The following is a 14,900-nucleotide window of genomic DNA, read 5'->3' as shown; positions in this document are numbered from 1 at the left end:
AAATAGCCCAACACCGTTTAAGGTTCTAAAAAACGGACCGTAATGGAGGAGATTCCTAGAGAGGTTTAGAGGTGACGTGGAGCGGGACTATCAAGCAACCGCCCAAAACTTAAGGTTAATGAGAAAGATATCCCTCCGCCAGGGTCTTCAAGTAAAAAATAAAAACTTTAACGGTTTAACACGTACAAAACGAGGCGACTCGTACGAGCCAATTAGGTCTCGGTGTCGGTGACGAGACGATACGAGATATCTGGTTTGAAACTTGGAAATCACGCTTATGTGTCTGGTTTAACTTTTAATACATCGAAAACAGAGAGGAAGAGAGAGAGAGAGAGATGACTGGAATCTCAGGTCGGATATCGTTACAGTATCTCATCTTCTTTTCTTCAATCGCTCTGCAATTGATTTCAGGTTCGTTTTTCCAATCTCGACGGTTCAAACTTTTTGATCTCTTATTTTAGATCTACATTTAAATCTCCGTTCCTGCACCCTTTCTTTTCTTTTTTTCTCTGTTTAATTTAACTTTTGAAATCGTCAAATTGAACATCTCTAAAACCATTTAATTGATTCCCCTTTCAAAGCTTTTTTCATGGATTGGTTTATACATATTAAATTTGGGCTGGATAATTTTTTTCTTGTATGCTAGGGTTTCAATTATAAATTTGATAATTTGTTTGGTTCTCTGATTGTTGATCTCTGTTGTCTGTACAACCATGGGTGGTGCTTAGTTTTGGGATTTGATTAAAAATTAGATATGATGGTTAATAAAATGGATGTGTGCTTCTGGAGTGCCATGTGACCGTTAAATCTCCAATCAAATTTAGGGGTCACTCACTATGCTCTATGGAGCTGAATATTTGGGAAATTCATAGATTCAGTGCGGTGGAATTATGTATGTTGAGATGAATCATGGATTTGTTGAAAGACTAAGAAAAATGGAATTAAAAAATGATTTTTGTTTTTGTTTTCGTGAAATGTAGAAATGCCTTCAATTTCAATATATGATAAACTAAGGGATACATCAATTGGGATGGGTTTTTATTATGTAACAAAGACTGATAATAAGTAGGATGTGGATTGAGGCAGCGAGAGCTTATATGAACTCTCTTGAATTAATAAATATATGGTGTTTTTACATAAGGTTTTGATGAGATGAGTTAAATCAAAATCATTTATTAGGTTTTTAGGTGTTCAGATTTGTTTGGTTTGTTGTAACTTATTGATTCTCCTCGTTGTTTTTAGGTCTAATTATAAATTAGTTGATCTTTGCAATCCATAGACTTACAACTGACGCTTAGATTTGGAATTTTTATTTGATCTAAATGAATGGTTAGTATTGCTTGGGTCCAGATTTGCTTGGTTAATTTTATTCGTGTTTTAATTGAACCCAGTTGTAGGAGACATCTCAATTTCTACCTTTTTGTTTAGTCTCTAAATTGCGTTGATTTATATTTTAGGGTCAAGCTTGATTCTTTGTAGTAGGGTTTAATTAGTAAGTGTTTTGTCTTGGAAGATCAACACTGGATTCACTAAAAGTGAATTAGAGGAGTCTATAAAGAAGGGTATTTCGAGCTCTAAAGAAATGTTCTTGTTCAGTTTTTTATTGAATTTTGCCTGAAGGACATATTCTTATGTTATTTTCTCTTCAAAGCTGTTGTTTGCAATCCTTGAATTTTTGGTATGTCTAGCTATAAATTTATGTTTGTTGTTTTATTTGATTCTTTTTGTTTAGTTTTGACTAGAAAGCCATTAGATGCGTTTGAATGTTTGTTCTGAGATCTACAACCATTTCATGAATCACATGGACATTCTGATCCTTTGGGGGTCAAAATTGTGTTGAAAGTTCCTTTATAATAGAATTTTTGAGATTACTTGGATTTTTCTTTTTTACTTTGTTCCTTTGTGAACTTTCGGGATTGCTTTGATTAGCACCCTGCTTGAGTTTTTTCCCAGATTTACATATAAGAAATATAGATTTGAGTGTGATCGAAGTTCTATTTCTTCCTTGCCTACCCATTCTTCCAGCTTCTTAAGTGGTATCATGAGTAGTTCTTTTCTTGGGTTTGAGAGCAGATTCATTAGCATAAATTTCTTGGAATGCTATGGCTACAGAATATCTTAGTGAACTTCAACGGCAAATTTTCAAAAAATGAAAGGTAACTCCATGTTTCTATTCTTTTTGGAACTAGAACAGTTCACCTTTTGGGAGTATACTGATCATTGTGAATATAAAAAATGAGAGGGGTTTGGTTGTCATCAATTGGAGCTCACCGTCAATCTTTGATAAATATCCAAAAGATGGAAATTTGTAGATCTTATGAATAAGAAAAAGGAGCAGAAGAAGAAAAAAAGAGTTAATTTAGAAAATGTATTGACTCAACAGGTAGATTTAGAAAAGATTTCTGGTTTTCCGAAAAACTAAATAGTCATATATACAACTTATGCTGACCCATTTTTATTTAACTCCCAAAACATTTCTTTGTGATGATATTGGTGTATTTGGTGTTGTTTTTAACTACTTTGAGATTGAAAATGATTTATCAAAACAGAAGTCAAAAAAAGTATGTGGAGGAAGCATTATGGATCTATTTAAAAAATGCATTCGATTAAACTCGAGGACAAGTTATTCTCCAACTTGGGGAGAATGATGTAGAACACAATAAGATCTTTTAAACCTTAATATAGAAGATCAAAGATCATTAGTCATCTTGAAGATACTACAAACATATTGATGCAGGACTATGAATGAACTAACTAAAATGATAGTTCTGAGATTACAAAATTTTTTTATCAAGAACAATGAATATTATAAGTTACCGGATTCTACCACAAGAAATAAGAAAAGTCTAGTAATTAGCTAACAAATAATTTTAGACAATGTTGTAAGTCCTGCCGGTTTGAATTTAAAATATTTCATTGAGGAATCTTATGGAAGGTAGAACTTCCAACTAGCTTTGGGTATTAGTCTAACAATATCTAAAAAGATTTAGAAAATTTAGGTTCCTAAGGTCATATCTAGGGTCGAAATAAGGTTAGAATAATAAAAATAAGGATTTTAGGATGGTCTAAGCTTGCTATAAATTATTGGACAGCATGTATGGATGATTTTGTGTTTGATTTAGGTTGACTAGACAAGGGTTTTGGACTGGTTTGGGCTGGGCAGAAACGTGGTAGTTTTAGGAGGGGTTATGGTAGGTTCTATATATGTAGGATATCTAAAAAGACGTTGGTAAGGGCTCACCTAGGGTTTAGTCACAGAAAAATCACATAAAACTATGAAAAGAAGATGAAAAGAAGAAGAAAATTAGACTATACCTGTAAATCAAGAAGAAAATAGAAGAGATAGATAATTCTTGCTTACCAAGATGAATGTCCTAACATTCAAGATAGGAAAATTAGAAATTCTGTAAATTGTATTAAAAAAAAACTCCATAAAATGACATAAAGATATCCTTAAATTGTAAAAACAAAACCCTAAAGAGAAAAGACCTAAGCTACTCTTAAGTAAAAGATAAATTACAAAAATTATTTAATTTTCGTAATTTTTCTCTCCTAAAATTTTAAACCTTAAAAACTTAAATAAAAGACAACCTAAAGTTACTAAATTACCCCTAAACATCTATATTATGACCATGCATCAATAAAACATAAAAATAAATCCAAAACGTAAAAAAATTCAAAATAAAGTCTAAAACAGAAAGTTAAATAAATTCCAAGTATTCTAATACTAAGGTCACGTGTTGGTCATTCTAATTCAACCATCAAGTCCTCCTTGATCCAAATGCAAGTCCTCCTTGATCCAAATGCAACTCATATGCACTCTCAAATGTGGAGTCTTCAAAAGATCTTGCGCATGGGGTCTTCAAGTCCTCTCCATAGCTATCACCAATCCACAACGAATCTTGTGATTTCCTTCTCTTATGGTAATATTTAGAGGGCGATGATCTGATGTCCCAATCACATATGTTAGGAAATGAGCTCAAACTCTCTAATCCCATTGGGTCTAGGTATTGTTAATTTCTAAGAAGAAAGAAGTATAACATGTTACTTGTATATCCGATTGATAAGTCATTGGATGTGTGGAACGTTCATTTTGAAGTCTGCAATAGCCATTTCATGATTTATATATTGAGATTATGATGTTTTGGATGTCAAAATTGTGTTGAAAGTTTTGGTCTAATCAAAGTGAGGAAAATTAGGATATTTTTGTTATTATAAATAAAGTATTTATGTTACTTGAGAGGTGTGGCTAGGATTTGTTACTTCGAACTTTAATTAGTTTAAAGATTTTGTTTTCTTATAAATGGATATTATGATGATCTTCAAAGAGACTTTTGATTGTTTATTGGTATTCACCCTTATGGTTTTCAACTTCTTTTGTGAACTCATGGGACTGATTGGATTAGTACCATGTAGGTGGTTGTCCTAGATTTCCTTTTGTAAAAATTAGAAAAGGCATTAGGGTATACTGGTAATTTACTCTTCAAAAAAATAAAATAAAAAATCTACTGATAATATTGAGGAGAAATAAAATATAGTTATTTAAACTTGTTTGAAATAGTAACAAGAAATTGATGGGGACATTGGATATCATGGGCCTCATATTTGGGCCATATTTAAGTTTTAGGATTTTATTTTATTTTAGTCATTGAGTTTTAGTTGCGGGCCTATTTTATGTTTTTTTGTCTCCTCGTTATTTTAGAAGTTTATTAATAGGAATTTTTAATTAGTAGGAATTTTTTTATATATATTTTTTTCAAATTATAAAATTTTCTATTTTTGGAAAGTATCTATTTCCCAAAAATTATTATTTCGGGATTTTTTAAATTTAGAAATTTTATCTAGTGAATAAAAGAGTCCTGTTAGGTAAGTTTCTGTTTTTAGAGTTTCTATTAAACTCTTTAAGTTAATTTCTTATATACAGCTTTTATTACGCATTTAGTGTAGATTTTAATGAACAAGAAGAGAAAATATGTTCTACAGCCTTCGTTGGTGTGAAACCTCCAGAAACCCCAAGTGTGAAACTTGGGTCAGTTTGTGTGATTCAAACTGTAATTTTCTTCTTTAAGTCTCCATCACCAATCTCTCTTCTTCTTTTTATATTCTTTAATTATTATTATTATTATTTTTTTATCCTAACATCACACCTTGCTGCCCCCATCACCTAGCGCAACCGATCTAAGGTTTAACCCTAGAACTCTTTCCTAAAATGCATCCCTACACAGTACCTGTTGTAAATACTATTACAACTTTTGACACAGCTGCACCAACCCTAGATCCCAATTAATTCTCTACATCCCAATCCAAACTACCCTTCTAAGAACTCAGTACTGGCTGCAGAAAATTTCTGCTCTGTTAAATACCACTCTGCAGCGACATTTTCCAGCCCCTAAACAAATCATTCAACCCTAATTTCAGCCTATAACCCTGCTGGACCTGTTTGCAAACCATTTTAAACCTCCCATAATCCATATCCTATCCCTATTATCAACCCTAGACCTAGTTCTAACCTTTTTCTAACTCAATATAAAGCCAACGGAACATCCATAACCCCCCATGTTTTATCTTCTTACCTCTCCATCTTGCATTAGAAATACTACAATAGGACAAAGTTTTAGCTTGGGAATGGGAGTAAGTGTTTTTGAATGGTCATTTCCATATGAGTACATGCCTTTTCCACCAACCAAACTTTTAGACAATCAACCATGCGAAAATTCTTAACAAATGATCTATTGACATCTAGGTGTGCTGCTTCTTACATCAAAGCCGCTCCTTGTTATGACTGAAATAGTGTAGGTTAAATACCCCAAATGTAGGGTTGTAGCGAAGTAATAAAATCTTCGGAGTCTGAGTTTGATCCATGGGGATTTTGTAAAAATTGAAATAAAACACGGATGAGGTAAAAGAAGACTTAACTTAAATATGAAAAGATGATTTTCCACATTTTCGTATGGAGCAAAATTAAAAGATTTAAAAAAAAATTAAAAAGTGCTAAGGCATCGGGGGATTCACTCAAAAATTATAATTTTATTCATTCAACTTTTTTCTCTGTTAGTTTTGAATAAAGATTCTACCTAACTGGATGATGTAACAATTAAATAAAAAATTATTTTCTAAAATATCTTGGAAAATATTAGGTTAGCACGTGTAGTACATTCACATACCACAAGGATTCCTTAAGGAATCAATGTGAGAATTATCCACAATGAATCAAGAAAAAATTTCAAGCACTCAATGTAATGATCTTAAACAAAAACTCAAATTTTTTTTATAGATATCGAATTAAACAAAAATAATTAACTCACATTAGATCAATTCAAAAAAAATATAAGCATTAAGTTATCATCATTGATCGAAATAATATTATAATCTTTGAGTTACCCTTAACCCTAGTTAGGATTTTAGTCAACAATTTTCATAAATGAGTCCATCAAAATTATTGAATAAAAAAACTTAGAAAAGTAAACTAAAAGAAATTAAAGAGAGAGATTAGAAAGGAAGATTGGAGATGAAGAAAGATGATGAAAAGTCTAAAGAAATAAATAATGGCAGGAGAATAGAAAAAATATAAACAAATTAAAATAGAATGTGAGATGTGGGAGGGGAGAGAATTTAACATGTGGAGGAAAGAGAGAAATAGAAATAAAAAAGATATGGGAGAGATGTATTGGATCTTTTAGAATAAGACAAAATAGAAGAGGATTTGGTGTTTTTGTGTAAGAGAATATGTAGAGATTTTCATTTTTTGGAAACTTCTCATTCTTTCTTTTTTTCTTTAGGCTTTCCTTTAACTTGTCTCATAATTGCTCAATTTCCTTTTTGTATGTTTTATTCACCAAAAATCCATATTTAGTCTTTTTCTTACCTTTTGAACGTCTTAACACCTACGCGAATGAAAATTCAACTAATTAGGCTATATTAACCAAATTAATATTTATTAATCACCACAAATTAGGGGTAAATATCATCAATTTGTATAATTATCACACCCCTAACCCGCATTTTGCTAGTCCTCAAGTAAATTAAGTGATCAAAATAAAGTCACTTTCGCAGGTAATTCGACTGCATTTAACATATGCAATAAGCCTGTAAACCCATAGGTTATCCTAGTAGACAAGTTTGACTCGTGAGGGTTTGCAGTCCATATACCCACAAAATTCAATTCATCAAGTCCATTATGTAAGATTGTAATCTAAAGCTCCTGATTAGCAATGGGTTGTCTCTTAAGAAGCGCTAATTTTAATGTCTACTAGACAAAAAGGCAAAAAGCAAAAAAAAAATTAAGAAATAATTTTTTAAATAAAGAAACACCTGAAAGCATTATTTTATTTCAATCCCTCAATGGTACTACCAAATCATGACAATGAATTCAACTTAGATTAGAAGGGTATAAATTAACAATCAAAATAATCAGAATAATCACTGTAAAGCATGACCAACAATACCCCATTTTTTCAAAGTATAAATTTGATCTATTCAGAAATCAACTTCAAATGTTGCATAAACCAATCAAGAATCAAACTCAAGATTACTATGACACGGGATATTGTACATTTTTTTTTTCAGTAAAAATTTCTGACATTTAAATTAAAGTGAAAAATTATTAATTAACCGTTAGAAAGCTCAAACAATTTAACCTTGAGTGCATGTGAATTTTGACAAATAACTGAAGTTTTGGTCTCTTAAAAGTAGAGTTAAACTTGTAATCATCAAAGAAATGGTTAGATTAACCTAAGAATCCAATTCAAAATTAAGCTGAATTGTCCAGGATTGCAAAAATTGTGGATGTTCACTTTAGTACCTCATGAGCTTTATCTATTATATTTCAATTTATTTGGTTTCTTACAATGACGGTTTTTACACCCCACATTTTTTTAAACTACACTTTATACTTTCATTGCTTTTTTTGTTATATTTTTTCTTTTATTTTCATTGCAATTCACATTTTTTTCAAACTTAAATAATAGGTAGCCTTTTTCAAAGTACCTGATCTAATCCATTGGTTGCTTTTCATAACGTAATAATACCCTATTTTATTTTTTCCCAACCAAGTGAACAATTCAGTCATAGTTCATCAGACTTGGTCTCCTCCAACCCATTGAGTTGTGGAGCTTCCTAAACGAGCTAGCTTTGTGAAGATCAAAATTGAGTTTTTATTGTTTATTAGGCTTTATGCTCCAATTCCACAGGCAAGTGACAAGTTTTACCAAAGAAAAGTCATTAGGGGACATTCCAATCGGAGTTTTAAAAGCTGTTTGATAAGCCCAAAACGCATCAGTTAGTCGTAAATGTAAGAGATAGTCTCACATTGCCTAGGTATCAAGACCTTGGGCTAAATATAAACCTGGGGCAATCCTCACCTTATAAGCTAGTTTTGTGAGGATGAGTTAGGCCCATGAGCTTCCATATGGTATTAGAGCGGGTAGCCACAAGGATGTAGGAGACACGTTACATGTGAGGGGGAGTGTAAGAGATAGTCCCACATATCCTAGGTATCAAAACCTTGGGCTATATATAAACCAGCGGCAATCCTCACCTTATAAGCCGATTTTGTGAGGATGTGTTAGGCCCATGGGCTTCCATAGTAAAGACCAATCTTTACGATTCAGATTCACTATTTTTTCTAAAATATTTTTTATTTCACAATTAGAAACTTCTATTTCTCCACTCGTCGATGAATGCTACGGTGTAGCCACTTATGGGTGATCCCATATTTTTTCATTAAGGCTTCGAAAGGTCTATTACAAAAGTGTGTTCCCCATATCACTTATAATGGCTTGAGATGTTCCAAATCTGGACAATATTTTCTTTAAAATTTTTTTAAATAGTTTTATGATCATTTTTTCTACATGGAACCGTCTCAGTCCATTTGGAAACATAATCCACACCTATTAAACATATAGATATCCAAAAAATGGAGGGAATGATCCCATGAACTCGATGCCTCAACAATCAAACATTTCAATTATAAGATTCAGATTTAATGGCATCAAATTTCTACGGGATATTCTTCCCAATTTCTAACAACGCTCACAAGCCTTACAAAATGTATGAGTGTCCTTAAACAAATTAAGCTAATAAAAATCACATTGCAAAATTTTGAAAACAATTTTCTTGGTTAAAAAATGACCACCACAAGCATGCAAATGACAAAATGAAATAACATTCAATTGTTCATTTTTTGACCATAATTACTTAATCTGGACAATACTTAAATAAATAAGGATCATACCTCGATGATGAATTTTTTGTTATCATGTTTCCAATGATAGAAATTTTAGTTGTAACAAGATAATTTGCAATATCTGCATACCAAGGTGATTGGGAAACATGAAAAAGTTGATCGGGGAATGTTTCTTTGATGAGCATATTTTCCATTGAATCCAAGATGACAAAACAAGATAAATGGTTATCTACTTTTTTTTATATATATTTAATCTCCAAATCAAATTCTTTAAGTAGAAGAATCCAATAAATAAGTCATGGTTTAGCATCCTTCTTGGAAAGAAGATACTTAAGCGCGGCATGGTCAGTGTAAATTAATATCTTAGATCTTTTGAGATAAGATATAAAAATTTTCAAAACAAAAACCACAGTCAATAATTCTTTTTTTTTTTTTTTTTTGTAGTTGAATAATTAATTTAGACACTATTGAGAGTTTTATTTGCATAGTAGATAACATAAGGCTTCCGATCCTTTCTTTATCCGCCCTCACAACATAATCACTTGCGTTACACAAGATTTCAAAATGTGAATTCCAATCGGGTGGTTGAATTATAGATGTGGATATCAACATTCCCTTTAGCTTATCAAAAGCTAATTGGCATGGTTCGTTCCACTCAAATGAATTCTTTTTCGCCAAAAGATTACATAAAGGTCTAGATATGGAGTGAATTCCTTTATGAATCTTTCGTAAAATCCTGTGATTCAAGAATGATCTAATTTGTTTAACATTTTTAGGGATTGATGAATTAGTAATGAGGTTAACTTTAATTCCATCACGAGAAATAATGTCCAAGAACAATTCCCTCAGATATCATAAAATGACATTTTAACTAATATAAGATGGGATCATTTTCTTCACAACAAATTAAAACAACTTCAAGATGGTATAAACATTCATTGAAAAATAAATCAAATACAGAGAAATCGTCCATGAAGACTTCCAAAAATTGCTCAACCATATCAAAAAATATACTAAGCACGTATCGTTGAAAAGTTGCGGAAGCGTTACATAATCTGAATGACATTCACTTGTAGGCAAAGGTACCAAAGGGACATGTTAAAGTGATTTTCTCTTGGTCTTCAAGAGCAATTTTGATTTGGTTATATCTTGAATAACCATCTAGGAAGCAATAGTAAGGGTGTCCTGCTAATCTTTTTAACATTTGGTCTATAAATGGTAAAGGGAAGTGGTCTTTCTTGGTAACAACATTAAGTTTTCTATAGTCTATACACATTTTCCAACTAGTCGTAATTCTAGTTGGAACAAGTACATCATTAGAGTTTCGGACTCCAATAATCCCATATTTCTTAGGAACTACTTGCTAGATTTACCCACCTATTATTAGAGATGGGCAAATACCCACATCTAAAAGTTTGAAGGCTTTAGTTCTAACCACCTTTTTCATTGAAAGGGTTTAGCCTACGTTGCATCTCTCGAGATGGTTTGCCTTGGTCTTTTAAATGAATTTTATGGGTACACATCGCAGGACTAATTCTTTTGATATTTATAATGGTTCATCGTATGGCTTCTTTATGGTTTTACATAACATTCTATAATATATCTTCTTAATCTTGTTCTAGTTGTTTAGAATGATTACTGGAAAAGTATTCTTTTGACCTAAAAATGCATATTTAAGATCAAACTGTAATGGTTTTAGGTTAAGTTTTCGTGCTTTGACACTAAATGGGACATATTTTTCTAAACTAAGTGGTAAATCTTCAAAGTGAGATGTTTTTTTTCTTGTGTCTAGCATAAAAATAGAATCCAGAAGAGCATGGACATCATTAATAATTATGTCATCAAGAAATCCAAAATGGGCCACACATTCTTCCAAAGGATCTGAAAAGGTAGATTGACTGAATTTGTCTTGCACGAGGATGTCAATTATGTTCACTTTGTTCAGTTCATCATTGTCATTCGGTTGTTTGCTTATGTTAAAAATATTAAATTCAATCGTCATATTATTAGATGATAATTTCATTACACCATTCCTACAATTGATTAAAGCATTAGAAGTAGCAAGAAATGGATGACCAAGTATGACATGAATTTGAGTGTTCACATTAGCAATAGGTTTAGTATTCAAGACAATAAAATCTACGGGAAAGTAAATTTTTTTGACTTGTACTAGTACATCTTCTACGAGGCCTCTTGGTATTTTAACAGAATGATCTGCGAGTTATAAAGTGACTCAGGTGGGTTGTAACTCACCTAAGCCTAATTGTGTATATATTGAGTAGGGTTGAAGGTTAACACTCGCCCCTAAGTTCAATAACTCTTGTTCCATGTGGAAATTCCCTATGACACAATAAATTGTAGGGCATTCAGGATCCTTGTACTTAGGGGGAGTGTTATGATTAATGGTTGCACTTAATTGTTTTGTCAAAAAGGCTTTCTTTTGTACATTGAGCTTATGCTTTACTTTGCAAAGATCATTTAAAAATTTGGCATATGATGGTATTTTCTTAATGGAATCTAACAATGGAATGTTGATTTTAACTTGTTTAAAAATTTCCAGAATATCTTGATTGTTTGCATTTGACTTCACTGGAATTAAGCTGTGTGGAAATGGAATTGTAAATATCATCAATTTGTACAATTATCACTACTCCTAAGAGTTTATCTATCACTCTATTGACTATGCCCATGCATATATCTCCATGCATACATGTGTGTGAATAAATGTATGTCATTATACCACAAGCTTTTTATATGAATCATATATGCGCAAACCTATATTTTATGTGCTATATTCATAACAAATTTATTTCTATATTTCTGGGGAAGAAAAATTAAGTTTTATTCCAAATAATTTATTTGCATGACTTGGATTTTCAAATAATTAATATGTCAGGCTGGAAAAGTAAGGTGTTTAACATGTGTGGAGGTTTAAAAGTTGTAATAAATTGCATGGCATGGTTTCATTGCCTTACCCGAAAAATTGCAAGTGTTTGCCATAATGAAGTTATATAATTTTTAATGTTTAATTATAATTATTTTCCCGGTGCAGTATTCCTTTTTTTTTTTTTTTCATTTTTTTGGTATTGCCACTGGGTAATCCTGTTAATAATGAGATCAGTGACTCAATGATGGTGGGAAGCAAACCCAGGTCATGTTAACATCATCCACAGACTTTACCAGCTACTAGCTGGCATCCTGATTTCAATTGCCTATTTTTTTTTTTGCCCCAATTATTATGTGCATGCATTTTGTGCAAGATCAATTTAACTAATGTATGCAACTTGATCCATGTTCTGTATTTTGCATCCTCTTTTATGGTGCATTTTGGAATAAATTAAAATTGCTTGCCATTTTGCCAAAAGCATCACCTCTATACCCCTGAAAGACAACCTTATATCTTCAGGAATGGTTCTTGGTTTCCTTTGAAAGGGCATTCCTATGTCGGGCTTGTTCTTCTGTTTAAATGGGATATTTTGTTTATAGACCAAGAATAGATAGTGTCAACATCAGTTCTAACTAGGCAGGTCTCCTCAACTTCCTTTATTATTATTGATAAATTCCATTATCCATTATACTAATCAGAAAAAAAGGGCAGAAATGTGATCTACAAGTTATTCAGACGTCTTAAAATCTTGATTTAGATCGATCTTAAAAACAATCGAATATGGATCCTTTAATTTAAACTTCATTTGGAAATCATGTCTTTTAAGTTGGATTTTCTGTTGCAATTAGCCAAACAATTTATCTGTCTTCTCAGGATTGGCTGATAATCCGACAAGTTTGAAAGATGCGATGAAAGCTGAGAGTGGGACTGCTACTTCTACTAGTAGCATTGGGGTTAGGGTGGTCATCATATGTCTTGGGGTTGTGGCTGTTGCGGTATTCTCTGTATTCCTGTTCAAGATATGGCAGAAGAAAAAGAGAGATGAGCAGCATGCACGTCTTTTAAGGCTGTTTGAAGATGATGATGAGCTTGAGCTTGAGCTTGGCCTTCGAGATTGAAATCTATTTTACCATGCATAATTTCCTTTTGTAATCCCAAGCGGTCCTCCGGAAAAAAGTTGTTACAAAAAAAAAAAAAAAAACTTCCAATTGTACATGAGAAGGAAGACTTACATGGCTACCTCTTTTCTATTGTCTCTCTTATCACTTATCCAATTTCATGGATTTTCAGCGTTTGTACCATTTAACTTTTAAGCACCAAGATGGAATCTATATGTTTTTCTTGATTTGATCTGTATAAATTGCCTCATTTACCACATACATAGAAGAAATGAAGAATATAAAGAGCCAACTCAAGAGGTTGAATGCCCAAAGTATTGTTTTGAGGATCTGAATAGCAACCTTGGAATCTGCTTGGACTAATATCTGTGATGTTGTTGAGCCCTAAGCCTCCATCTTGAATTGGTTTGCAAATCTCCTTCCAACTGACAACTATATAAATTTAGTATAAATCCCCTTCTAGCTTTTTGGTTAACCTTGACTTAGAAGAACGAAACAGGAGCTCCAGTACACACACCTGGATAGAGTTGAGCGCTGATTTTACATGCTCTCTTTGCCAGTATATGATTCTCAAGTCATCTTCTCCACCACAGGAAGGCAATCTCTTGTAAAGAGAGGAAGGGGGAGGCCTAGGTAGATATCTTACTGGGAATTAAGGCCCCTTTCTTGAACCTAGAACCTCAGCCTATGAAGTAAGATACCTTCTTCAGTATTCCGATCAACACCTGCAAGGAAAATTTGACTCTTCTCAAGATTGATTTCTGAAACCCAAAACAAGGCAATGAAGTTTAGTTTATGGCTTTAAAGAAAACGAGGAGGTCTTCTGCAAAGCTAAGGTGAGTGATTGTTGGTTCGAGGTGCTTTTCCTTTACTCTGGAGAGAACTAGAGAGGAGTAAGGGATTTAGTACTACTATGACCATCACAAATAAGTAAGGGCATGCTCAAACCACCCACAAAAGGGACCCATTGATAGAGCAAGAGTAGTACACTGGATATGGATGTTGGAACATTTTCAAAATTAATACGAATAAATGTTTTATTTTAGACATGCAATTTCTCAATTAACAACATTAATGTCTTTTGAAAATTATTTTGGTCCAACACGTAATGTTTTTAAATAGATTGATTTATTGCCTAATTTATTAACTAAGGTTAGAAATGAAGAATCAGCATGCAATCTAATGGTCACCTATTTTAAATGTGGGTCGTGATTTTCCCATAATGCAAGAGTAATAATGACCTATAAATTCCTCCACTTTATGATGACCGTAAGTATGGAGAATAAAGAAATCCTATAACTAAGTAGCCACACTTTGTAATTGTTGTAGATTGGTATTGCAGACACCCCAATTTAAATGGGTTCCTCTAAAAAATAACCTTAAAAATCATTTTTCTATATAAAAAAAACCCCATCAACGGGCCTAAAGGCCCAAATATTCAAAATTCAATATTTTTGTTCAAATCAAAAGATCCTATGATCTCTAAAAGTCTCACGAACCCACAATAAGGCTTCTATCTTCTCAAACCCTCACCACTCTAACCCCAAACCTACTGTCAAATCTTGGACCCATTTTAAAGCCCACCTAGAGTCCATCAATCTTCAACCACCCTAAGTCTCATTTTAGTCTCATCTTAAAACAAACTAACCCTAACCAATACCTCAACCTAGCCCTAGTCAATTCCTCAAAATGCCTCAACCTAATCTAACTC

General features: G+C 32.5%; 1 protein-coding gene across 2 annotated transcripts; it reads left to right on the top strand.

Moving 5' to 3' along the window:
• Nucleotides 1–253: 253 nt before the first annotated feature.
• LOC147404659 (uncharacterized) lies at nt 254–13,250 on the top strand. 2 transcript variants are annotated; one of them, XM_086440701.1, is made up of 3 exons: nt 272–411; nt 2,074–2,156; nt 12,945–13,250. In XM_086440701.1, the coding sequence occupies exons 2-3, from the start codon at nt 2,150–2,152 to the stop codon at nt 13,187–13,189; spliced, it is 252 nt and encodes an 83-aa protein (XP_086296827.1). In that variant the 5' UTR covers nt 272–411; nt 2,074–2,149; the 3' UTR covers nt 13,190–13,250. The 2 variants fall into 2 exon arrangements, with proteins under 2 accessions (XP_086296826.1, XP_086296827.1); XM_086440700.1 differs by lacking the exon at nt 2,074–2,156 and having other exon boundaries at nt 254–411.
• Nucleotides 13,251–14,900: the final 1,650 nt, after the last annotated feature.

Source organism: Akebia trifoliata, chromosome 4 (assembly GCF_017979445.1).
Source record: "Akebia trifoliata isolate Shusen 1 chromosome 4, ASM1797944v1, whole genome shotgun sequence".
NCBI classification, from domain to species: Eukaryota; Viridiplantae; Streptophyta; class Magnoliopsida; order Ranunculales; family Lardizabalaceae; genus Akebia; species Akebia trifoliata.
This window is presented reverse-complemented; position numbering and strand designations above follow the sequence as displayed.